This window comes from Triticum aestivum, chromosome 1B (assembly GCF_018294505.1).
Source record: "Triticum aestivum cultivar Chinese Spring chromosome 1B, IWGSC CS RefSeq v2.1, whole genome shotgun sequence".
In the NCBI taxonomy this organism is placed as follows: domain Eukaryota; kingdom Viridiplantae; phylum Streptophyta; class Magnoliopsida; order Poales; family Poaceae; genus Triticum; species Triticum aestivum.
In genome coordinates this window covers 483,666,527-483,693,360 of record NC_057795.1, presented here as the reverse complement: position 1 = coordinate 483,693,360, position 26,834 = coordinate 483,666,527, and the positions used below count along the sequence as shown (strand labels likewise).

Sequence of the window (26,834 nt, the reverse complement as noted above, 5' to 3'; positions counted from 1 at the left end):
AGATCTCAGGTAGGGGGTCCCGAACTGTGTGTCTGAGGATCGACGGTAACAAGGGACAATAGGGACACGATGTTTACCCAGGTTTGGGCCCTCTTAAAGGAGCTAAAACCCTTCGTCCTGCTTGATTATATTCAATGAGTATAGGGGTTACAAGAGCTGATCTAGCACGAGATTGTAATGGCTAAACCCTAGCAGTCTAGCATATGAATATTCTGATGATGATTTATACGGACTAAACCTCCGGTTTATATACACACCATAGAGGCCTAGGGTTGTACAGAGTCGGTTTGCAAAGGAAGGAAAGAGTTCATCCGGACACCAATCTTGCCGTCCACGTGTATGGGAGTCCTACCCGGACACGGGGGATAGTCTTTTGCTTTATCTTCACGGCCCATCAGTCCGGCCCATATTGAATAGTCCGGACACCCGAGGACCCCCTAAACCAGGACAACTTTTGTCCGCCGGCTTAATTTAAGGGTCGCGCTAGCTGCCACACGTGTGGCAGGAAGGGAGACGCACAACACGTCTCTAACGTAAACAGGTTGCCACGTCATCGCATGCATGCATGCAGGAATCTTTTTGGATTTTCAGTTTTAAAATGTTTTATCTCTTAAACGAAAAATCCGATTGAAAATCCGTTTTCACCATTAAATCCCTCGCGATCAGATCTTCGAAACTAGATCCCATGTTGATATGTTTTGATGAAATTTTTTTTGGATTAAAAGTTGCCATGTCTATTGCATATGAATTGTCATGATGTTTACACTGAAATTGCCATGATATGTTTCAGCTATTTTCTTCTACATTTAAAAGTAAATTTTGACATTTATAAAACGGGGAATTAAGAAACTAGACTTGCCACGAACCATAAACTAAAATTGCCATGATACATGCACGATAAAATTGCTATGGTTCATACAAAAAATAATTTTCATGGTCAAAGTACTGGAGTTGCCATCATCAAAATACTAAAATTGCCACATGGCAACTTTAGTTTAAGCCCTATGGCAACTACAGTGTAAACATCGTGGCAACTTCTGGCAAAAAAAATCGTCGAAACATATCAACATGGGGTCTAGTTTTGAAGATCTCGTCGAGACGGATTTAATGGTGAAAACGGATTTTTAGTTCGCTTTTCTATTTAGAAGATACAACATTTTTAAGCCGAAAACCAAAAAAAAATTCTGCTGATGTCATCTATTCATACGTGGCAAAATGAGTGGTGATGGAGGCGTGTGGGCGATGTGCAAACGCCCACACGTGTGGGCGTTAACATTTCCGTAATTTAAAGTTCCTGTAGTGATGCAGATAGAAGGATCTATGTGACATTCGTTGAGAAATGCACGATTACTCACAGCTAGATAAATGAATATCTCGATGGATATACAAACTCAGACACTCACGGCTATGAATGTACACACATGCACCTTCTCTTTCCAAGAGATTTAGCCGGCAAATATTGAGGTTGAGGAGGTTCACCACAGGCTCCATGTGGTTGACAGAATCGATCATTCTGAATTAATTACTAGAGCAACAAAAGTCTATCAACTAGCCTTAGTTCACCCTCCGGAATAAGACCAACCATATACCTGTCCATAAGGAAAATACATGAAAGACCGCAAAGACCGGCGCCGAGGAAGACGGGCAGAAGCGAGAGGAGCGTCATGAGGAGGCCATCATCGGTCGTTGGAGAGGAGGTGGCGATGTAAAGAACCAAGACGCCGACGCAGCCCACAAGGAACGTTACTGCCCATCTGCTACGGTCGTCGGCCTCCGGCACTACCAGCTCCAGATCGCCGTCGGCCATTTGCTTCGTGTGCCCTCAATCAATCGATCGATCTATACTTGGATATTTTCTAGGGTTTGGCCGGTCTGGTTAAGGTCGATGCAGTATTTGTTTGTTGGGATCGATGCATCCGGCCGGCGGTGCATGCAGAGCCCTCTGATCGGCATCACAGGTACGTACGTATCCACAGCTGGAAAGCAACGGGGGTCATTATGTACATTGTTAAAAAAAGCGCCGGACCCTTAATTAGGAACGCGCATACTGTAACCACGCCGTGAGAAATTTTCAAATCAATCTATTTTTAAGAACCCACATATGACATGTTGTATGCATCTCCCGAATAGGGCTCTCGTCGCGCTTTATAAATAAAGCGCACACATCCAAACTATACAATTCCACAAGGCGAAGAAAACACAAGGCGACCTAACAAATACAGCTCCACAAGATGCCTTAGGACGATGCCTAAGCCTCCACGACAACACGACAACGCCCTCGCGAAAGGTAACGACCAGGGCCGGTCTTGAGATTTTGGGGACCCGGGGCGAAACTAAAATTTAGGGGCCCTTAATACTAACCGGAGATGCATGCTTTGCGCGCATAAACCTATACAATCATTTCTCCGTGTTTAATTTGTAGGCCAGTTTAAAAAACAAAGCTTTTTGGAAGGATTGATTCTGAAAAATGCACAAAAAAATTAGGAAATATATGATACATACCATGATTTTCTTAATTTCGTAGGAATCCAAAGATCTTGAATTTGCATTGATGTGTGTGAATGCAGATGCAATCATATAAGACAATCCATGAGAGTTCTAAACTCAAACGAAGATAAGTGGTCACCAATGTCCTGCAATAATTCGTACTACATAAATATTTCAATCAAATCTAAGAAGCCTTCGTCTTCAAAATTAATATATACCATGATACTATAAACTAGAAGCTAATCATTCATGATTGGTCCAACAAATTATTTGTAATAGAAGTTGTTGAGTTTTCTTGTACGACGACGATCATGTATACTTCGGAAGTGGCTGAATTTCGGAATGGTAACATGGCATACCTTGGATTGACGTAGGTCGATGGATGAACCGGCGCTGGATGATGACGCAGTGGGGGGTGGATTATCCTCTGATGGGAGACGCTTGAAGATGTCTTCTAGCCATGCGTGAGTGAGTTTAGCACCTGGAGACGGGAGTCAAGGAGTTTGTCAGCAGCGGCGGCGCTCGCGGTTCACGAATTCGTGAGATCGAAGTGATGGGCTCCAATGAAAAAGCTAAATAGGAAACTAGGGATGGTAGAGATCTTTGTTATAATAAAAGATCGCAATTAGGGCAATGTACAATGGTTTTATCTTAGCAATGCCACATAGCATAAATGATGAGGTAGAGGAGAGAGAAATCATAAGAGAAGGCTTGTCTTCTCTTAATTAACAGAAGGCAAGAGATGATCTCTTAGCATAATATGTCTCACCATATTTTTAAAAATAACTAGTTATTGAAGATAAGGCTAAGAGATGACCCATTGTAGACATGTTTTTTTGTCATCTCCAAATTACATGCAAGATTTAAGATAAGACTATCTTATCGACCATTGTACATGCCCTTAACGATCAGAAGGAAACAACGATCTCCTAGAATCATGGCCTATCTACGTGTTGTTTTTTGTTATGAGCATAACGATTTGCATGGATAGCATTTCTATGTACCGACGTCCTGACTAGGGCCATGGGATGCGTATCTGGATGGCCCCCCTGGATTTCGGGGGCCCGGGGCAGCCCCCCCCCCCCCCCCAGGCCGGCCCTGGTAACGACGGTAAGTGTTGTCCCAACCGAGCCCAAAACGGAGAAGGGTTTTTACCCGGAAACCGGAACCTTGACACGAAGAGGAGAACCACGACGACGTCTTTGAGAATACAGAAGCACCCGCGTGTGTTGCCGTTGTCGGCGTCACAACACAAAACTTTCGCTCGGCATCTCACCCATATCATCATGAAGCACCTGGAACAAGCGTGACGATTACAAGTCTCCAGATCCGAATCTAGGCGTTGCTATTGTTGACGACAAATAGCGAGCCTGAGCCACCCACTGCTACATGCCTCACCGTCCGGACGACCAAGCCGCATAGCCACTACCACCGACATGGTGCCCACAGGAGACCCACCATGCGAACCACCAACCCGGGTGCTACATCGGCATCCATGTCTGAGCCACTGGCAACCATCAACATCACAATGCACCGACCATGGTAGGAAGAGTGGAAGACCCATCCTTCCACTCCTAGCCTGGCATCAGCCAGTGGGCCCGGGTCAATTCCTCCATAGTAGGAGCTCTCAACGCCTCTGTCCCTAGCTAGTCCCAGTGGTTCCTTACTGTCAACGCGAAAACGAGACCCATTAAAAGGCGGCCCTAGCATCCGCAATCTTACGGTTAGACAGATCCCAATTTCCAACTAACTTCCGCTTTGATCTCCAAGGCTCCAATACTCCGGGTCGGTAAGCAATCCGATACATCAACAGTCCGATTGTAATACTTATTCGCCAACAACTTGCAAGCCCTACGCGGACGACGGGGAAACCAGACCGAGCGCGCGAACGAGATCGGCCGACCGATGATGGCGCCGGAGCCAGCCGTGCTGCCCAACGACGCCCTCGCGGAGGTCCTCCGGCGCCTCGCGCCGCACGTCCTGGCCGCGGCCCGGAGGGTCTGCAAGGCGTGGCGCGACGCCGTCGACGCCCGCCTGCGCGGCAGCCTGCTCTCTCACTCGGTGCGCGGCATCTTCATCAACTTCACCCAGCATAGCTATGGCTTCTCGGAGTTCTTCTCCCGCCCCTCGACGGGCCCGGCGATCTGCGGAGGGCTCGACTTCCTGCCCTGCATGGGCGTCCAGGTCACGGACCATTGCAACGGGCTCCTGCTTTGCGGCGAACGGAGGAACGAGGACCGTGCGCTGCCGCGCGAGTACGTCGTCAATCCGGCGACGCGTCGGTGGGCGCGTCTGCCCCAACGCCCTCGGCCGCACATGTCGGGATTCGATCAGACCGCCTACCTCGCGTTCGATCCCGCCGTGTCGACGCACTATGAAGTCTTTCTGATCCCACGCCTGCCAGTGGCCGGCGAATTGGATGACAACGAATCGGACGACGACGACAACAACCCGTTGGTCGGGCCGGAGTGGCCTCCCGCGTCATACGTGATGCATGTGTTCTCTTCGATGACACAACGGTGGGACGAGACGACCTTCCTTCGGGAAGGGGAGGCTGCAGGGATCGTCGGCAACATGGATTCAGATTTGTGGTATAACCGGCATCGTTATCATGCCGTCTACTGGCAAAGCACGCTCTACATTCATTGCCAGCATGGCTATCTTGCGAGGTACTGTAACTACTTGCTCCTCGGTGGTCATCCTAAGTTAGCAAATACTCCCTCCGTTCCAGAATAAGTGACTCAATTTTGTACTAGTTTTAATACAAAGTTAGTACAAAATCGAGTCACTTATTTTAGGATGGAGGGAGTATATACTACTAGCAGTATGATCCGCTTATGTTATTATTAAGCTGTTTATCCGATTGTTCATATTTGCAGGATGTCCTTGTCAAATCTCATGTACACAGTAATCAAGCTACCAGGTGCCTGTGAATTGAGAGGTTATCCCAACCACCATCTGGGGAGATCACTAAGAGGGGTGTATTGTGCGATACTTGATGGCTGGAATCAACTTCGGCTTTGGTACCTCGATGAATCGTGCGGTCGAATTGAGTGGGTGTTAAAACATTATATCTTTCTTGGAAAGAGCTTTGAACGTGAGGACTATGCTCAACAACTGGCCAAACGATGGATCTTGCAGGATGTTAACTACCGTAAATGGAGTTCCAAATACCCTGAGTTTGCTTCCCCTAGAGCAAATTACATAGCATCGGTGGAAGGGAAATATGATTGGAACTCCGACGAGGATAACGTTCTCGACATTGAAGATGATATTCAAGGGGGATGCCGTGACAACTATTATTTCCTTGGGTTTCATCCTTACACTAGTAGAAAAGGGGCAATGGTCCAGGCCAGGTCAGCCCATTAGTCCTGGTTCAATTCAGAACCAGGACCCATGGGGGCATTGGACCCGGTTCGTGAGCCCCGGTGGCCGGCCGGACCACGTGGGCCATTGGTCCCGGTTCGTCTGGACCTTTTGGTCCCGGTTGATGGGACGAGCCGGGACCAATGTGCCTTGCTCCTGGCCCACCACCATTGGTCCCGGTTCGTGGCCTGAACCGGGACCAAAGGCTGCCCTTTAGTCCCGGTTCTTGCCACGAACCGGGACCAATTAATTGCCTATATATACCCCTCGCCCGCGAGCAGAGCACTCCCACTGCTCTATTTTTCCTGGCGGCGAGGAGAGAGCTTTGTGGTGCTCTAGCTTACCTCCTATGCACACGAGGTGTTCGATGGAATGCCCGAGCCACACTACTTAAGCTTTCTCCTCTCCAAGCTCGACCTCCAAGCTCCATTTTCCTTAATATGTTTGGCGGTCCGTCACGTCCCGTCCCCGTCTTCACCGCCGTCGATCGACCGCGCCGATCTCGTCGCCGACACCACCGTGGTGAGCCTCTTGTTCTTATCTTCTTTCTGAAAGGAAAAAAATGCAAGGAAATGAGAACTTTATTCAATCATCTCTAGCTCCTGCATGATCAGCCATAACGCTAGTCATGAGAAAGCTAGGAGGGGAGTCCATCCAACAGCTCGAAACCCCTAATGTGCAAGCAAACTTGGCACAAAGATGGGCTGGAGCATTGGCGTTTCGTGATACAAATTGAATAGCAAAAGACTGAAAAGATAAAGCTAGTCCTTCTATCTCCAATAGAACCGGCGCTACCGACGAGCGCGATAAAGTGCGAGAAGCCCACAGATCGACTACCTCCTTGCAGTCAACCTCCATAACCACTCGCATGAATCCTCGGAGACGAGCAAAGAGAACACCATCACGCAGAGCCAAAGCTTCTGCTACCAATGGATCCGTCACTCCCGGATATGGCTTGCTCCAGGCAGCAAGAAAGCCAGTCGAAGACCGAGCGATCCCTCCTGCACCCCCTTTCCTCTCCTCAGTAGAGATACTTGCATCAGTGTTGATCTTGATCCCATCTCCCTCAGGTGGTCTCCATCCGTATCCAGTAAGGACTTTGGTGCGCTCCATAGGAAGTTCTAGCACCGCCAAAGCCCCCTTGATCATTCTCAGAAACTGGGCTGGGTTTGAACTTTCCTTATCATGTGTAATATTATTTCTGGAAGTCCAAATCGCCCACATGACAGAAACAATTTTTTCCCTATTAGTTTCTTGAAACCTTGAGTCACAAAGAATATCTTTCATCCATGTTTCTGGGTGGAGAGCAGGAAGTTTCACTTGCAACCACTCTCTTGCTTCCCCCCAAAACCTCTTTGCATGAGTGCACTTAACCAGCGCATGCATCAAATCCTCGTCTGCAGCTAGGCAGACTTTGCATCTAGCTGTGGTGACTATGTGTCTGTGCTGTAATGTACGCTCGACAGGAAGGATTCCCCGTAGAACTCGCCACCAGAACACACGCACTTTAGGTACCACTTTTAGCTTCCACAACCTTGTCCATAACTGTTTTTCAGTCTCTGAAGTACCCGTAGTCGTCCCTTCCTCTAGAGCTAAGTGCTCGTTGCGAGTCATTAGAGCCCGATACGCCGATTTTATAGTATAGATACCCATCTTCTCCCACGCCCATGCCCAGAAGTCCTCTCCTCCCCCTTGCCGCAATGGTATGTTCAAGATAGCATCAGCATCGGGAGCGATAAAATTCCTCCTGACAATATCCACCTTCCATAACCAAGAGTCACTGTCAATGAGATCGGAGACTGTGTGTAATGTGTCAGTTCCAACCTGCATTGATGGCTTCATGGAGAGCTTCGCTTGGATCCAATTATCATTCCAGATTGACACAGAAGAGCCATCCCCAATACGCCTGATCAAACCCACTTTAAGCGCCTCCCTTCCTGCTATAATAGCACGCCAGGTAGCCGAGGTGCTCTTTGGTACAGTAGCATGCATGAAATCTGTGAGAGGGAAATACTTCCCCTTCAACACACGACAACAGAGAGATTCTGGGTTTGTGATCATTCTCCATCCATGCTTGCCTAGCATAGCTAAGTTAAACATCTCAAGATTCCGAAAACCCATCCCTCCCTGTACCTTCAGTGATGCGAGTGTTTGCCAATCGACCCAGTGCAGCGAGCGCCGGTCGAGAGAACTACTCCACCAATATTTTGCCATACTAGATGAAAACCCCTTGCAGACCTTCTTCGTCAGTTTAAAACAGCTCATTGAGAAGGTGGGTATAGCCTGTATGACTGACTTCAAACGAATTTCCCTCGCAGCACAGGAAACAATTCTCTCTGATCCGCCATTTAATTTACTTCTGATTCGTTCCCCTAAATGATCAAACGTCCCACTTGTAATGCGGTCAACTACTGTCGGAAGACCAAGATATCTCTCATTAAACGCTTCTACAGCGATGCCCATCAAACTCTTCATTGCTTGGAGATATGTGTTAGAGGTGTTTGGACTGAAGAAAATGGAACTCTTTTCTCTGTTCACACACTGACCCAAGCAATATCCGTAAATTCTCAGAATATCATTCAAGCGCCGCGCACTCTGCTCTTTTGCTTGCATGAATATTAGACCGTCGTCCGCAAAAAGCAAGTGATTGATCCAAGGTGAGTTCGGACTCACCCTTATACCTTTGTCCACGTACGGTCTGCCAAAGTTATTGAGCAAAGTGGTAAAACCCTCCGCACATAACAGGAACAGATAAGGCGACGCCGGGTCCCCTTGCCTTAACCCCCTCGAAGGGGAAAAGAACGGTAAAAGCTCCCCATTCACACAGACAGCAAACCTGACCGAAGAAACACACTTGAGGATAAGACGAATAAAGGACGTGCTAAAGCCAAGACATGCCATCATTGTTTCTATGTAGTTCCATTCAACACGGTCGTATGCTTTCATCATATCTAGTTTCACCGCACACACACTATTTTTTCCTTTCCTCCTCTTCCTCATTGCATGAACACTCTCATAGGCAATAAGGATGTTATCCGTAATCAAACGACCTGGTATGAATGCACTTTGTTCTCCTCCTATTATATCATCCAAAAAGATCCTCAATCTGTTTGCTATACACTTGGCTGCAATTTTGTAAAGTACAGGACAGAGAGAGATCGGTCTATATTGATTAATGCGCTGGGGATGTCTCACCTTAGGAATGAGCGTGATAGTTGTGTCATTCATTCCCGCTGGTAACTCGCCCCCATGAAGAAAGTCCAACACAGCCTGAATAATATCATCCTTGATCAAACTCCAATGCCGTTGGAAAAAACCCGCCGTAAAACCATCCACCCCCGGGGCCTTCGATGGTGCCATCTGAAACAGCGCCACTCTCACCTCCTCCGCTGTGTATGGCCTATCAAGAATTTCATTCATATCCGCCGTCACCCGCTGAGGGACTAAATTTGTCAGTTCATCCATAGGTCGGTGCCCTTGGGAAGTATAAAGGTCTTGAAAAAACTCTTGTACCACTGTACAATTTTCCTCCTTCGTCTGACATATGGTGCCATCCTCTCGCACAAGATTGTCAATTTTATTAATTCTCTTCCGTTGAGCCGCTTGTAGCTGGAAGTATTTTGTGTTTCGGTCTCCCTGCCTCAACCACAACACTCTCGATCATTGTTCAAAAAAATCTCCTCCTGGCGCAGGACCTCTCTGAGCTGTTTTGCAACTGATAACTCCTCAACAGAGGGCCCTCGCCCTATAGATTGGCCACGCAATTTATCAAGCCTCGATCGCAATTTATGGATTTTACGTGCCAGACACCCAAACTCAGCAGCACCCCATTCAGTCAAAGTTGATTGCATTGCAGAAAGTGCTTGAAGAACAACTCCAAGTCCCTGTCGACCGGACCCCTTTTGCCAATTGTCTTTTACAACTTGATCATAGTCGGCATGACACTGCCACATGTCCTCATAACGAAACTGTTTGTTTGCTCTAGAACGCCCCTCGGCCGCATGTTCATGTAAGTCCACTTTAACAAAACAATGATCAGACTCTGTTGTGCTGATGTGCCTAACGTGAGCATAAGCAAACATATTAAGCAGCTCCGGATTAGCAAAAGCTCTATCAATCCGAGCCTTCACATTTGCAGGTCCTGACTGCCCATTATCCCATGTGTATTCTGTTCCTGACCATCCAAGATCCTGCCACATACATTCTTCAGTCACTTCTCGAAAGGAAAAAAAATTCTTACTTGTATGTTTATATAGATACTTGTATAATTTTCTTACTTTTATTATTGCATCTTATATAGTGTGATGGTTTTGGTATCCGCCCCCGTCGGCCCTCGTCATGTCTATGATTCGGATGTGGTATATATTATCTTTTCATAACTATTGGTTCATTTATTGTTTATGACAATTATGCCGACCAACGTGACATAGATTTTATTTATCTAGGAGGTTGTTGAACCGGAAATTCCAACCGACCCTATTGTCGAGAGGTTAAATTTAGTAGAAGAAGAAAACAATTTCTTGAAGGAAAAAAATAGAAAAATTAAGGAGGAGAAGATGATATTGGAGTTGCATGTTGCGGATGTCGTCGATGATCACAAGATCAAGATGGATGCAATGCGCTTGAAGATTAGAAAGATTAGAAAATATGCCATTCATACCGAGGCTTAGTATCATTATGCCATTGGATCAGTTGTTACATTGGTTGTGATTATGATCGCATTTGTTTTCGCATTGAAATGTTTTACATAGTTTCAATGTATCGTTTAATTAATTTAGATGCTCTGCAGAGCTTTATGTTGTTAGATGAGAACTATGTATGTACTTTGGTTTTAATGTGATGATGAACTTCTATTAATTTGGTCACTTAATTATCTATTCATGATGTTCTGTAATGATTTTTGACACACTTAATTACATATAATGCACCCAGATGAACCGGCAATGGATGTACGGTTCAAGACACACCTCCGAGTACATTAAGGGCATGCATGATTTTCTCGAAGTCGCTGAGGCAAACAAGCAGAATGGTTCTATGTGTTGTCCATGCCCTATATGTGGGAATATGAAGTCTTACTCTGACCGGAAAATCCTTCACACCCACCTGCTTTACAAGGGTTTCATGCCACACTATAATGTTTGGACGAGGCACGGAGAAATAGGGGTTATGATGGAAGACGGCGAAGAAGAAGAGTACGATGACAACTATGTGCCCCCTGAATACGGTGATGCTACTGAACATCAAGAGGAACCAGACGATGTGCACAATGATGCTGCAACGGGCGAAGCTGCTGAAGATCAAGAGGAACCAAACGATGTGCCCGATGATGATGATCTTTGCCGGGTCATTGTCGATGCAAGGACGCAATGTGAAAGTCAAAAGGAGAAGCTGAAGTTCGATCGCATGTTAGAGGACCACAAAAAAGGGTTGTACCCCAATTGTGAAGATGGCAACACAAAGCTCGGTACCGTACTGGAATTGCTGCAGTGGAAGGCAGAAAATGTTGTGCCTGACAAAGGATTTGAGAAGCTACTGAAAATATTGAAGAAGAAGCTTCCAAAGGATAATGAATTGCCCGACAGTACATACGCAGCAAAGAAGGTCATATGCCCTCTAGGATTGGAGGTGCAGAAGATACATGCATGCCCTAATGACTGCATCCTCTACCGCGGTGCGTACAAGGATCTGAAAGCATGCCCGGTATGCGGTGCATTACGGTATAAGATCAGACGAGATGACCCTGGTGATGTTGATGGTGAGCCCCCCAGGAAGAGGGTTCCTGCGAAGGTGATGTGGTATGCTCCTATAATACCATGGTTGAAACGTCTGTTCAGAAACGGAGAGCATGCCAAGTTGATGTGATGGCACAGTGAGGACCGTAAGAAAGAAGGGAAGTTGAGAGCACCCGCTGACGGGTCGCAGTGGAGAAAAATCGAGAGAAAGTACTGGGATGAGTTTGCAAGTGACCCAAGGAACGTATGGTTTGCTTTAAGCGCGGATGGCATTAATCCTTTCGGGAAGCAGAGCAGAAATCACAGCACCTGGCCTGTGACTCTATGTATGTATAACCTTCCTCCTTGGATGTGCATGAAGCGGAAGTTCATTATGATGTCAGTTCTCATCCAAGGCCCTAAGCAACCCGGCAACGACATTGATGTGTACCTAAGGCCATTAGTTGAAGAACTTTTACAGCTGTGGAATGGAAACGGTGTACGTACGTGGGATGAGCACAAACAGGAGGAATTTGACCTAAAGGTGTTGCTGTTCATGACCATCAACGATTGCCCGCTCTCAGTAACCTTTCAGGACAGACAGACAAGGGATACCACGCATGCACGCACTGTTTACTTGACACCGATAGTATATACCTGGGAAGCTGCAGGAAGAATGTGTACCTGGGCCATCGTCGATTTCTTCCGACCAACCATCAATGTCGAAAGAAAGGCAAGCATTTCAAAGGCGAGGCAGATCACCGGAAGAAGCCCGCCATGCGTACCGGTGATCACGTACTTGCTATGGTCAATGATTTACACGTAATCTTTGGAAAGGGTCCTGGCAGACTAGCTGTTCCGAGTGACGCTGGGGGACACGCACCCATGTGGAAGAAGAAATCTATATTTTGGGACCTACCCTACTAGAAAGACCTAGAGGTCCGCTCTTTGATCGACGTGATGCACATGACGAAGAACCTTTGCGTGAACCTGCTAGGCTTCTTGGGCGTGTATGGGAAGACAAAAGATACAGCTGAGGCACGGGAGGACCTGCAACGTTTGCACGAAAAAGACGGCATGCCTCCAAAGTAGTATGAAGGTCCTGCCAGCTATGCTCTTACCAAAGAAGAGAAGGAAATCTTCTTTGAATGTCTGCTTAGTATGAAGGTCCCGACTGGCTTCTCGACGAATATAAAGGGAATAATAAATATGGCAGAGAAAAAGTTTCAGAACCTAAAGTCTCATGACTGCCACGTGATTATGACGCAACTGCTTTCGGTTGCATTGAGGGGGCTTCTACCGGAAAACATCTGATTAGCCATTGTGAAGCTATGTGCATTCCTCAATGCAATCTCCCAGAAGGTGATCGATCCAGAAATCATACCAAGGCTAAGGAGTGATGTGGTGCAATGTCTTGTCAGTTTCGAGCTGGTGTTCCCACCATCCTTCTTCAATATCATGACGCACGTCCTAGTTCATCTAGTTGACGAGATTGTCATTCTGGGCCCCGTATTTCTACGCAATATGTACCCCTTTGAGAGGTTCATGGGAGTCCTAAAGAAATATGTCTGTAACCGTGCTAGGCCAGAAGGAATCATCTCCATGGGCCATCAAACAGAGGATGTCATCGGGTTTTGTGTTGACTTCATTCCTGGCCTTAGGAAGATAGGTCTTCCTAAATCGCAGTATGAGGGGAGACTGGATGGAAAAGGCATGCTTGGAAGGGACTCAATAATATGCAGGGACGGATATTCTTGGTCTCAAGCACACTACACAGTTCTACAGAACTCTACCTTGGTGACCCCCTATGTCGATGAATACAAGAACAGTCTGCGCTCCAAACACCCGGAGCAGTGCGACGACTGGATTACATGTGAACACATCAGAACTTTCAGCAGTTGGTTGGAAACACGTCTCAGAGGTGACAATACTGTTTGTGATGAGCTGTACTTGTTGTCCAGGGGACCATCTTTGACTGTATTGATTTGGAAAGGATACGAAATAAATGGGAATACATTTTACATGATTGACCAAGATCAAAAGAGCACCAACCAAAACAGCGGTGTCCGCTTTGATGCAACAACCGAGAGGGGAAAGGACACATATTATGGTTACATAGTGGACATATGGGAACTTGAATACGGACATGATTTTAAGGTCCCTTTGTTTAAGTGCAAATGTGTCAATCTGTCAGGAGGCGGGGTACAGGTAGACCCACAGTACAGAATGACAATAGTGGATCTGAAAAATCTTGGGTACACTGACGAGCCGTTCGTCCTAGCCAATGATGTGGCACGGGTTATTTATGTGAAGGACATGTCTACCAGACCGAGAAAAAGAAAAGATAAAGAAGCGAATACATCATACGATGAGCCAAAGCGTCACATAGTTCTTTCAGGAAAAAGGGACATCGTGGGAGTGGAGGGCAAGACAGACATGTCTGAAGATTATGAAAAGTTTCATGAAATTCCTCCCTTCAAAGTCAAGGCTGATCCCAGCATCCTGATAAACGATGAAGATTATCCATGGTTATGGTGCAATAAGCAAATGACACAAGCGAAGAAAAAGTGAAGACTTTCTCCCGCAACTATTATGATGATACCATGCCAACTTTGTAACAGACGAGTATGATACCATTGTCCATTTTGTACATGCACATGCTATGTGGGTGAATTTATGATACCATGCCAACTTTAAACTTTTTTAGAGTTCATTTGAAATGCTTTAATGTCTTATGGTTCGGCCCTCGTAATACCATTAATCCCGTTTCGCTCCTTGTCAACTATGTTCTCACCAAGAACACTCTATAGGCGCATCTATGTTCATTTTTTTTAGTAAAGTTAATCACAAACTTGTGATTCACACAAATTTCAAAGAATTCAAATTTTAACTATTCAAATTTGAAAACTAATGGCACTAACAGAAAGTTTATAATTTTGCTGACCTAAAAGAAAAAATAATTAAAAATAAAGCAAAAAACAAAGAAAATAAATAAAGCAACAAAGAAAAAAAATGTTTTCAAATTTGAAAACTAATGGCACTAACAGAAAGTTTATAGTTTTTCTAAAACTAAAAGCAAAAAAGAATTAAAACATAAAACAAAAAACAAAACAAAATAAATAATGCAGAAAACAAAACAAAAAAACTGGAAAATAATTAAAAATAGCAACAATAAGTATTTTGTTGTAAGTAGAAACAAAATAAAATAAATAAAGCAAGAAAGAAAACAAAAAAACAAAAAAAGTGTTTTGAAATTTGAAAACTAATGGCACTAACAGAAAGTTTATAATTTTCCTAAAACTAAAAGCAAAAAGAATTAAAAAATAAAGCAAAAAATAAAAGAAAATAAATAATGCAGAAAAAAAAACAAAAAAACTGGGAAAAAAATAGCAACAATAAGTAAAGAAAACAAAAAAACAAAAAAAAGTGCCTCCTACTGGGTACCCACGGCCTGAATACGACTAGAAACCCTACCACGGGCCAGGATTCAGGCCCGCAGAAGGCCCAGCAGGCCCACAGGCAGAGCAGTGTCAGATTAGGCCCATTGGCCTGCAGTTCAGAGGAGTTCGAGTGGGAAAAGGCAGAGGAGCTTATAAATAGGTGCGGGGCGCTCTCAACTAGCAAGGTGGGACTAAACTCCCACCACCACGCCGCTATGCAAGACCATTGGTCCCGGTTGGTGCCACGAACCAGAACCGATGCCACCCTTTGGTCCCGGTTGGTGCTATGAACCGGGACCAATGCCCCCACTTTAGTCCCGGTTGGTGCCACCAACCGGGACCAAAGGCCGCCTTTGGTCCCGGTTGGTGGCACCAACCGGGACTAAAGGGTGCATTAGTCCCGGTTGGTGACACCAACCGGGACTAAAGCTCTCGCTATATATATAGCACTTAGCAGTTTCGACCAAATCGATCCCCCACTTCTCCCCCGACGCCCCTGCTCCTCCTCGTCGTCGTCGCCGTCCAACGCCCCTGCTTCACCTTGCCGTCGCCGCCGCCAGCGACGCCGTCAGGCTGCTCGCCTTCGTCGTCACCGCCGCCCCCTGTGAGCATAGCCTGCTCCCGCGCCCCTCCCGTCCCACGCCCCTGCGCGGCCGCCGCACCATCGCCCCTGCCCTGCGCGGCCGGCGCGCCGCCCCTGTCCTGAGCGGCCGCCGCGCCGCCGCCCCTGTCCTGCGCGGCCGCCGCGCCACCGCCCCTGCCCTGCGAGGCCGCCGCGCACTGCCCCTGTCCTGCGCGGCCGACACGCCGCCGCCCCTGCCCTGCGCGGCCGCCGCGCGCCGCCCCGCCGCCCCTGCCCTGCATTTTCCATAGCAATTTCCATAGCATTGTTTTGCAGTTTTTGTGTATATGTGTTTGTATGTGTATATATGTGTACAAGTTCATAGTATTTTTGTTCATAAGTTTTTTTTGTTCATTGCATTTTTTCATATATATAATGTATATATGTATGTGGTAGCTATATATATGATGAATGGATGTGGCTATGTATGTATGAATATAATGTTCATAGCATTATTTTCTTTATATATGTTTTTTCATATATGTATTAATTTTTTATTTAGGTTGTTAGTGCATTTTAGGTTAGTGTATTTTAGGTTAGTGCATTTTAGGTTAGTGTAGAGGAGAAAGGAAAATAAGGAAAAGGAAGAAAAGGGGAAGAAGGAAGAAGAAGAAGAAAAAAAGAATGAGAGGAAAAAGGAAAATAAGAAGAGGAAGAAAGGAGAAGAAGAGGAGAGGAAGAAGAGGAGAAATAAATAAGAAGAGGAAAAAGGAAGAAAAAGAAGAGGAGAAGAAGAAAGGAATAGAGGAGAAGAAGAAAAAACAGAAAAAAAAATTCTATTTTTTCTTCTTCTCCTCTCTTTTTTTCTTCTTTTTTTTCTTATTCTTCTTCTTCCTTCTTCCTTTTTTCTTCCTTTTCCTTATTTTCCTTTCTCGAGGGAGAAGAAGAAAAAGAAGAGGAGAAGAAGAATAAAGGAATAGAGGAGAAAGAAGAAACTTCAACACGAGGGGGGTACCGATACCCCCTCCCCGATAACATTATTTTCCCATGTATATGTATGTCGCGTCGTTGTCGATATAACCCCCTTGAGATAACTTCGACATGAGGGGTGGTCGATATATATACCCCCTCTCGACCGTGATAACTTATACCACGACAGCACCCCCCGTCAGCCCTCTCGCTCGACCAAAACTCTCGAGGACACCCAAACCCTAGAGAGAAAACGATGTTGGTCTTCTACCCCCTCCCGCCGCGCCCCTACCCGACAAATTAACTCTCTCGAGGCCATCCAAATTTACCAAGTTAAAAGAGCATTGTCATCGAGGCCACCCCAAATTAAAGCCTTGAAGCGTTGTGTCGAGGCCACCCCAAACCCTAGAGAAGCAGCATCGAGGCCACTAACATGATTCCTTATAGTGATTAGCTAGCTAGTTCTACGTTTGCCACTAATATATATCCATATGTACCATGTTAGAATAATAATTGACATGTTGTAAATCTTTGCAGAAACTATGGAGCACTCCCGAGACGAAGCAACAGAAGCGATGTTGGGGGACATAATCGCACAAGGAAGTGATGTGGTTGCGTCATTTCTCAACGACACCGATGGTCAAGAAGGACTGGGTGAAGAAGAGGGCTATGTTCATGATGGCTCCGGCCCATTAATGCCGATACAAGAAGAGGGCTATATCCATGATGGCTCTGGTGACCCAATGGAGGTACAAGAAGGAGACCATGCTGACTGCTCCGTTGACCGAACCGAGTCTGGCCAGGTATATATATATTAGTTAAGCCTGTGCTGACTAGTTAATTGATGCATTCATTGTTTTGGTATATGTACGCATATTAATTAACTCTCGTCTTTCTTCCTTTTTCTAGCCCTCCGGATCGAGCACAACTTCGGTAAGGAGACGAGGCCCGAAGAAAAAGTTGAGCTCGGATGAAAGGTTTGAGATCATAGAAATCGCGCCCGGCGGCGAACCGATTGAACCCATCCGGACAAAGAACGCATTTTCTGCTCAGTGCAGGGTTCTTGTTAGGGACAAGATCCCGATCAGCATCCAGCAATGGTATAAGCCTAAGGAGGAAGACCCTGAGGTATCTTATGTCAATGATATGCAGAAAGAAGATCTTTGGACTCAGCTGAAGGCAAATTTCACCCTACCGCCAGAGAAGGATCCGGAGAAGCCAGTTAAAGAGCAATTAATCAAGTCTTGTGCTCTTAAGAAGATGGCAAGCCTATTCAGGAGGTGGAGGAAAGAGCTGAACAAATTTGTCGACAAAAAAGAGACACCATAATTTATCGGCAAATATGAGAAGATCAAAAATCACTGGCCCGCATTTGTGGCCCACAAGACATCGGAAAAGAGTAAGAAGATGTCGGCGACAAACAAGCAAAATTTTGCGAAGAAGCAGTTTCACCATCGCACGGGATCAGGTGGCTACCTCAAAGCCCGGCCTAAGTGGTCCAAGGCTGAGAATGATCTGCTTGAAAAAGGGATCGAACCAGAGACAATGAACTAGCGAGACCGTTGTCGGACTTGGTTCTTTGGGGCTAGCGGAACCTTGGACCCTGTATCAGGGAAGTGCCATTGGACGGACGAGCAACTGAAAATACCAGTCAAGAACCTTCGGCACTATATCAATGCAGCGCAGCGAGGGACGTTCGTTCCAGACAGGGAGAAGGACGAGCTCACAATGGCCCTCGGGAATCATGAGCACCCTGGACGGACACAAGGCACGCCAGGATCCATTCCGTGGAAGGTTGGTTTTCCGAATGCAGGGGTTACAAAACCCACGAGAGGAGGAAGAAACTGGAGCAGGGCCAACTGCAGGCGCTGCACGAAAGGGTAATGGGGCTAGAGGAACAAGAAGCAGCAGATCACAGCAAACGACCTGCCGAAGCTTCCCCCGAAGCTACCCCACCATCTCAGCGGAGAAGCGGTGTGGCTTCCACCAAGCTGCTTCAGCCAGAGCATGTCTTGACGGCTCCTGCCAGCTATCCCGTTTGGAGTCTCAAAATTGCCACATTATGACGCGATGGATGAATTTGAAGGTCAAGGCGGCTGTTGGCTCTGTTTATCCTACTGGACCCGGCGCAACTTATCACTGCCGGCCGATTCCAGAAGGATATGCTAGGGTGATGGTGGATGAAATAACGGAGGGATTTGAGGACCTCCAGTTTGACCACCCTACCGGTGAAGGGGAGACTAGGTTGGGTTCTGCTCTGAAGACTCCATGCCTATGGCGGAAGGAGCTCATCAACCTTCCAAACTGGACACCTACGCCTCCTCCTCCTCCTCCGGCGACTCAGGGCACTCCGCCTCCTCTACCGCCTCCTCCTCCGGCAAGTGATGATCAGGGCACTGGGCCTCCTTCTCCGGCGCGTGGCAGCACTCCGCCTCCTTCTCCGCCTGCACCGGTGCGCCCGAGCAGCCAGCAGCCTCCTCCTTCTCCGCCTCGCCAGGAAGGGCGGAAGAGACCCGCCGCCGCCCCGGATGCTCCGGCGTGTCGTAGTCCTTCTCCTCCGCCTCGTAAGCAAGCATGAAAGAAGACAGACGCCGCAGCCGCTCCGTCTGCTCCGGCGTCTAGCAGCACAACCAGAGGCGGGAGGCAATACAGATACAATCCACCTCTCAAGCCTCTAGAGAAGTTACCGTACGAGAGGACCGAGGAGGAAAACGATACGATCGTGCGGACCCACGTGAAGGAGTTCTTTGAAGGGGTGAAAGCAAAGAGACATCCACCTCCGGAGGAGAAGGTAGATCCGGTGAAAGCAAAGCGCACTCTCGATGCCCTGAGGAAATCGGCAAAGTCTCCGCCGAGAACCAACTATGACCGCATTACTGAACAGACATATCTCCAAGCGGAGTGGTCGTGAAGTACTGTCAGACATCAAAGGTCAAGAGAACAAGCAGCTGCGAAAAAAGTTGCCCACCTCGGTGAACAAGCAAATCAATCGTGCCCCCCGCTCAATGTGTCTAGCGGCAACATCGTCGCTAATGCTCCGGGATGGTGCCTGGTTATGGCAATCTACAAGATTATCTGCCTGACGATCAACTTCCTGATTTCATGGAGATGGACGAACACAGATACGAGTACGGGAAGCCTCTCGTCAAAGATGAAAAATCTCTAACAACGATGATGCGAAGATTCCATAATTGGTACATGAAAACCTGCAGAGAGTCTGGGGGGACGAATAGTTTGTATCTGCACATTAAAGAGGAGCACGACCTCGTTGGAACTGATTTGTTGTGTGTTCCATTTGAGGAGTTCTTCGCGTTCTTCAATCAAAAGGCCCTCGATATATTAACGGTATTTTGCTACTGTCTGTAAGTACTATTTCTGTCATTAAGTCTCTATATATAGCTCGGCTCTTTCATTGCATATATTTATAATCTATTATCCTCACTATATTATGCAGATTGAAGATCTCGAGTGCAGAAAACAAGAAATCTATGATATTGGGTTCATTAACACAAATATCATAGATGATAATCAGATTAAAAAGCACGTCGAAGAGGCCGAGGCCAACTTGCTACAATCGTTGATCAAAAATCAAAACAAAGATACCATACTCTTTCCTTACAACGGCGAGTGAGTGTTACTGTCGTGTGCATATTCGGTTTCCCTTATTACTCGAGCGAGGTTATAGTAATGTAATTGATGAGTTATGCATGCGTGCGCAGCTTCCACTATGTTCTTCTAGAGATTAAGCTTGAGCGGGGACAAGTACCGTCTTAGACTCGAGAAGGAAAGATCCCGAAACCTATGCGGACATGACTGAATTGCTCAACAAGTAAGTTTAATCGATCATTATCGCACCATATCGGCAACTTTTTGTTCATTTCCTGATATCTCAAGTAATAATAATTATTTTCTTTGTCTTGTAGGGTTTGGAAACAGTTCACCGCAGAAGCTCCGGGACTGCCGAAGGAGCTGCGATATACATACCCGAAAGTAAGTACTACTGGCTAGCTAGTTGCGCGCATCTCCCGTTGATTCTATAGCTATACTTTCATCAATGCCATTTATAATGCTTCATTATCAGTTTGATTGACCTCTATTTCTCGTAAAGTGCTTGTGACAGAAACAAGGGAATGATTTCTGTGGATACTACGTGTGCAAGTTCATCCACAACGCGACTTTGAAAAATAAGCGGGGCTACTGTAAAAGACAATATGAAGTGCGTAAGCAATAATATTCACAATTTCATTTTATTACACCATCATTTCTGTTGAGTTTCATTCATATATATGTATTAATTAACCCCCTTCTTCAAATTAGACGTGGCAGATGCAAAATGAACTCCTAGAACCAGATCGCATGAAAGCAATTCAAGAGGAATTGGCGGGATTCTTTCTTGACCACGTCATCAATAAAGCCGGAGAATACCATGTGGAAGTTGATTTCAATTGCTAGGGGATTGTAATTAAGAGATCTTACATATTGTACATGTATGTAGCCAGTAGCGTCGGATAGATAATACGAAAACTTGTTGTTCGACCAATCTCTCGGAGAAGGAGAGGTCGACCGATCACTTCTCTCAGTATGCATGACGAACTTCTGTACTTAATGGTTCCCTTCATTTTCTTACTAGCTAGCGTGTCGAGGGCCTCTCTATGTATAGTATGTAGCGTCGACCAAGCACGGACATAAGAGAGGACACTTCTCTCTATTAATTAATTAGCTAGCTAACACAATATATGAAACACCTAAATTAACCCCCCAAAACCCCCAAACCCCCCCCCCCCCCCTTCAAAAAAAAACAAAAACCCCAACCAGTGGAATGCTGACGCGTGGATGCCTTTTGGTCCCGGTTGGTGCCACCAACTGGGACCAAAGGCTTCCCTGCCTGGGCTTGGCGCACCGGCCACGTGGAGGACCATCTGTCCCGGTTCATGTTAGAACCGGGACTAAAGGGGAGAGGTATTAGTAACGAACCATTAGTCCCGGTTCATGAACCGGGACTAAAGGCCCTTACGAACCGGGACAAATTCCCCCTTTTCTACTAGTGTTATAAAGAGGTTGTCTTCTTGATTTCATCAGGGACATCGGCTAGGGGACTGGCCTATGACTGGAACAACTCGAAATTCCAGGATTTGGGCAGTTCATGTCCGGCAGACTACGACCCCGTCAATGGACTACCATGCGGAGAGACGGACTCATCTTTCCCATACACGCCTTGTTGGATGGGCGAGTTTGCTGGTAACGAATTAGAATCTCTACTTGAAGATGAGAAACTATATAGAAAAAAGTTGGAACAGAAATCTCAACGTAAAGAGAAATCCAACTTTACCTGCATGGACGAGTACGATTTACGCAAGCATCGTGGGCACACCAAGAGAGTCAAGGACTCTAACGCCAAGAATCGTCGTAGACGCCACATGGCCGCTTGGTAAGAACCAACCTTGACCGACTTGAAGTTCACCGTGATTCGCCGGGTAACCAAGTTCGAGCTTGGTAAGGACACAACGGAGCTAGTAACTACCATTGCCAGATCCAGGCTGCTTGAATAAATCAAAATACCTACATTCTCAGTAGGAATTATTCAAGTTTTTTTTCCTTTGGTATGTGGATACAGACTCGTCACCTATTTAAGGACTTTGGCGCTATAAAATTGCTTGACTGTTACGATACATAAATAAAACCACATTTGCCGCTGAAGTTAGTGGGATATTTTGTAATACAAATAGTTCCTTCTAGTAGTAAAAGTGATTTTGCTATCTAGTATATGTGATGATGTTGCCACTTCTAATCAACTCAATATACATTTGTCTTGGTGTTCTTTTAGTGTAATAAGGTTTTGCATTTGGTCCTATTTGGGTTATTTTGACCATTCGTGTTGCAGCCACCTAATTAGCATAAAGTATACTATTGTCATCACAGTTATTAAGCAGGTATATGGTCTGTTGCTCTGTGAGTATCGGTAAAATCAGAATCCGGGAAGCGCCACCGTGTAATGTACAACCATTTGCCAATTCTGTGTTTAAGGTGGTTAAGTTGCAGTACTAAGGCGTACCACAAACACAAGTTGTGGGGAATAAGGGAAGAGAAACAGAAAAGCGATCTAGGGTTCTGACCGCGGCCACCGCCGTCGGCGGCCGGCTACCCGGTGTCTATCTGACGTGGGAAGGAGAAGAGATGAGTTAGCCTGTTTGCTGTTCCTGTGGTCTGTATACTCGGCTGTTTCAAAGAATCAGATGATTGCAAAGTTCACACCCCGGCGTGTGTCCGGCATAGCCGGTGTCCTATCCCGGCGCAGCACCATTGTTCTGCAAGGAGTTGTGATCGGTTTTTTGTCCCTCCGTATCGTTTTTACTACGGTAGGTTTCTTGATTAAGATTTGTCTGCTCAATCGACTTGTTCGTTTCGTTCAAACTGATCACAATGAAAATTATGTGTTGGAATTGCCGCGGGATGCGGAAACCCGCGGCAGTTCAAGCGTTATTGGGGATCCAAGGGCGGGTTCGCCCTGATGTGCTTTTCCTGTCTGAAGCCCATCTGAACAAAGCTAAGGCAGAAAAACTAAGAAGAAGGCTCAGTTTCGGTGCAATGGCTGTGTCGGAAAGTGATGGTAGAAGTGGAGGTTTAGTAATGCTATGGTTTGACAATCTTGGCGCTACGTCAACGGAAGTACAGCCCAACTATATTGATATCCGGATAAATGAGTCAAGTAGTGGGGGTTGGCGATTTACAGGGTTCTATGGTGAACCAAGTGGTGAGAGGAAACACTTATCCTGGGATTATTTGAGACAAGTACATGCAATGTTAAACTTACCATGGCTGGTGGCGGGCGATTTTAATGAGATCCTTCATACACATGAGAAGGAGGGAGGTATTGCAAGATCGCAGCGATGCATGCAGACTTTTAGCGATGCTCTAAGGGACAGTGCATTGGACGATTTGGGTTACACAGGAGACAAATTTTCTTGGCGCCGAGGACATATTCGGGAACGCTTAGATCGAGTTGTTGGTAACATGCAGTGGGCTGATTTGTTCCCTAGTTTTGTAGTATCCAATGAAGAGTTTAACAAACAGCATGGCTCCTCTCCTCTCCTCTCCTCTCCTCTCCTCTCCTCCCACCTGCTCCACCCACCTCTCACCATGGATCTAACCTATGATCCAAGCCATGGAAGGTCTCCTACATTGGGATTTCAACCCTGGCCTTGTGGTGGCCGAGTAGGTATGTCGTCGGTTTGGAGAAACGGTGCACTTCTCCCCATCTCGCAAGACCAAGGAATTTTTCTTGGTTGTTTCATTCTCCTCGGCTTCCTTTCCCCTCACTGAGGAATCTGTGGGTGTGGCTCTCCAATGTTGTCTTGGTGGTCATCATCTTGGGTTTAAGGTTTCTAAGATTATGGAGAGGTCCTTCCGTTTTTCTGTGGCCGGAAACAAGGTTGGACATTTTATTCATGGCCTCAAGGACCGTATTTGGCCAGATTTCATTTGTCATTTTCATCTGTTCAATGGCCGTTTCAATGGCTACAAGCATTTGGAATCTCAATGGCATGCTGATGAAAGGCTTGACACTATTGCTAGTCGGAGCCCCGTGGCTATTCAGATTGATAAATTAGCTTTCACACATCCTACTGGCTATGATCCTACAACCTCCAAGGAGTTATGCAAATTTGGCCTCGTTCCTATAGCTTCCATGAATTTCAATGACATGAACAGTCATGAAGCTTCATGTTCGAACGTGGCACACTCTGGTGAGCATCATCCGGCAGGATCCACGGTGTTTCCGGCACCTTGAGACACGTCCATTCAATGCCCAAGGGATTCTTTGGAGCATTTACTCCAGATTGGTAATTTTCAATTTCCTTGCAATATCATTTAGCCTCAATTGCCGCAAAGTTTCCTTGCTTCGGCGTTCAAATATGCACCGTCGCACACATCCTGGCCGCCTTTGTTATCCAAGGCACATATTGCGGATTTATCACGTGCGAGATATAGCTTGAAGGAACTTAATGATTTGGTAAATGGATGGGGCGTTCTTTGTACCAAATGTTTACAATGGGGACATGGCAAATTCAATTGTCACGCCCGGATTATAGGCATAAACTACTCGACCCCAGGGCACAAAGGAATTAATTGCCCCTCTCGGCCTCGGTCTTCTTTGAATGGCAATTCTTTTATGGGTCCAGATTCTGATTATCTAGTCAAATCAATTCAACCTAGGCAACAAATCAACTCTCCCATTGTGAAGCGAACTTACCCTTCACGACGCCCAGGGGCCAACCCTCCTCCACCGTGCGATGCGATGTGTGTGGCCACTATGGACACTTGGAGCAATTCTGCTGGCGGCGCCGGTGGGCCCAGCGGTGGCAGTGGAGACCAAAAACCCCCTCTACCACCTTTGACGCCCGGCATTCACCGTCCTTGCCCATCCCGCTTCCCAGTGCTATAGAGAGCTCTTCTCTAGCATCGCCACCACCACCTCAAACCACCGTTGCCACCGTCGCCATCTCCACTCCTTCCACAACCATGGCCAACTACCCTGACAACCCACTCCCCTTCCTCCCGGCTGGCTGGTCCATTGAGCCAGGACCGGCTGATCACAAGGTTCGGGCGGACATGGCGGTCAATCCAACCCCGCCCCTCAACAACAACTTCCTCGCCATTGTTGAAGCCAGCAGATTTGTACCTCTACATCTCTTAGAAGATCTGTGCAACACTATTGAAGGCCTGCTGCATGAGTCCGGGCTGCACACCACCGAGTCCTCTGACCATCCACTGGGAGTTAGTATGTTTGCTTTTTCTAATTCCTTCATCCACGATACATGTTGGGGAACGTAGCAGAAATTCAAAAAAATTCCTACGTAACACCAAGATCTATCTATGGAGAGACCAGCAACGAGTAGAAAGGAGAGTGCATCTACATACCCTTGTAGATCGTTAAGCGGAAGCGTTCAAGTGAACGGGGTTGATGGAGTCGTACTCGTCGTGATTCAAATCACCGATGATCAAGTGCCGAACGGACGGCACCTCCGCGTTCAACACACGTACAGCCCGGTGACGTCTCCCACGCCTTGATCCAGCAAGGAGAGAGGGAGAGGTTGAGGAAGACTCCATCCAACAGCAGCACAACGGCGTGGTGGTGGTGGAGGAGCGTGGCAATCCTGCAGGGCTTCGCCAAGCACCTACGGGAGAGGAGGAATAGGGAGAGAGGTAGGGCTGCACCAAGAGGGAGAGAACTCATCTGTATGGCAGCCCCAAACCTCATCTATATATAGGGGGAAGGGGGGGCTGCGCCCCCTTTAGCGTTTCCCACCCCCAAGGGGTGCGGCCAGCCCTAGATGGCAAAGGGGAGGCGGCCAAGGGGGGAGAGGAGAGGGAGGCGCACCAATATGGGCCTTAAGGCCCATCTGGACTAGGGTTTGCCCCCTCCCACTCTCTCTTGCGCCTTGGACTCCTTGTGGGGGGTGCACCAGCCCTCCTAGGGGCTGGTCCCCTCCCACACTTGGCCCACGCAGCCTTCTGGGGCAGGTGGCCCCACTTGGTGGACCCCTGGGACCCTCCCGGTGGTCCCGGTACAATACCGATATCGCCTGAAACTTTTCCGGTGACCAAAACAGGACCTCCCATATATAAATCTTTACCTCCGGACCATTCCGGAACTCCTCGTGACGTCCGGGATCTCATCCGGGACTCCGAACAACATTCGGTTACCACATACAAGCTTCCTTTATAACCCTAGCGTCATCGAACCTTAAGTGTGTAGACCCTACGGGTTCGGGAGACATGCAGACATGACCGAGACGTTCTCCGGTCAATAACCAACAGCGGGATCTGGATACCCATGTTGGCTCCCACATGTTCCACAATGATCTCATCGGATGAACCACGATGTCAAGGACTCAATCGATCCCGTATACAATTCCCTTTGTCTAGCGGTATTTTACTTGCCCGAGATTCGATCGTCGGTATACCGATACCTTGTTCAATCTCGTTTCCGGCAAGTCTCTTTACTCGTTCCATAACACATCATCCCGTGATCAACCCCTTGGTCACATTGTGCACATTATGATGATGTCCTACCAAGTGGGCCCAGAGATACCTCTCCGTTTACACGGAGTGACAAATCCCAGTCTCGATCCGCATAAAACAATAGATACTTTCGGAGATAGCTGTAGTGCACCTTTATAGTCACCCAGTTACGTTGTGACGTTTGATACACCCAAAGCACTCCTACGGTATCCAGGAGTTACACGCTCTCATGGTCAAAGGAAGAGATACTTGACATTGGCAAAGCTCTAGCAAACGAAC

The 26,834-nt window shown here is 46.9% G+C and overlaps 1 protein-coding gene across 1 annotated transcript; it reads left to right on the top strand.

Moving 5' to 3' along the window:
* Nucleotides 1-1,458: 1,458 nt before the first annotated feature.
* On the top strand, nt 1,459-22,580 carry LOC123079067 (uncharacterized). The gene is made up of 6 exons (XM_044501741.1): nt 1,459-1,958; nt 4,258-5,156; nt 5,367-5,815; nt 21,591-21,963; nt 22,417-22,465; nt 22,560-22,580. Exons 2-6 carry the CDS (start codon nt 4,393-4,395, stop codon nt 22,578-22,580), a joined length of 1,656 nt encoding a protein of 551 aa, XP_044357676.1. The 5' UTR covers nt 1,459-1,958; nt 4,258-4,392.
* Nucleotides 22,581-26,834: the final 4,254 nt, after the last annotated feature.

Coding starts and splice junctions, on each gene's coding strand:
- LOC123079067 (XM_044501741.1), top strand. CDS start 4,393: ATGATGGCGCCGGAGCCAGCCGTGCTGCCCAACGACGCCCTCGCGGAG. Junction 5,157..5,366: donor CAGCATGGCTATCTTGCGAG/GTACTGTAACTA, acceptor TCATATTTGCAG/GATGTCCTTGTCAAATCTCA. Junction 22,466..22,559: donor TCATCACAGTTATTAAGCAG/GTATATGGTCTG, acceptor TCTGTGTTTAAG/GTGGTTAAGTTGCAGTACTA.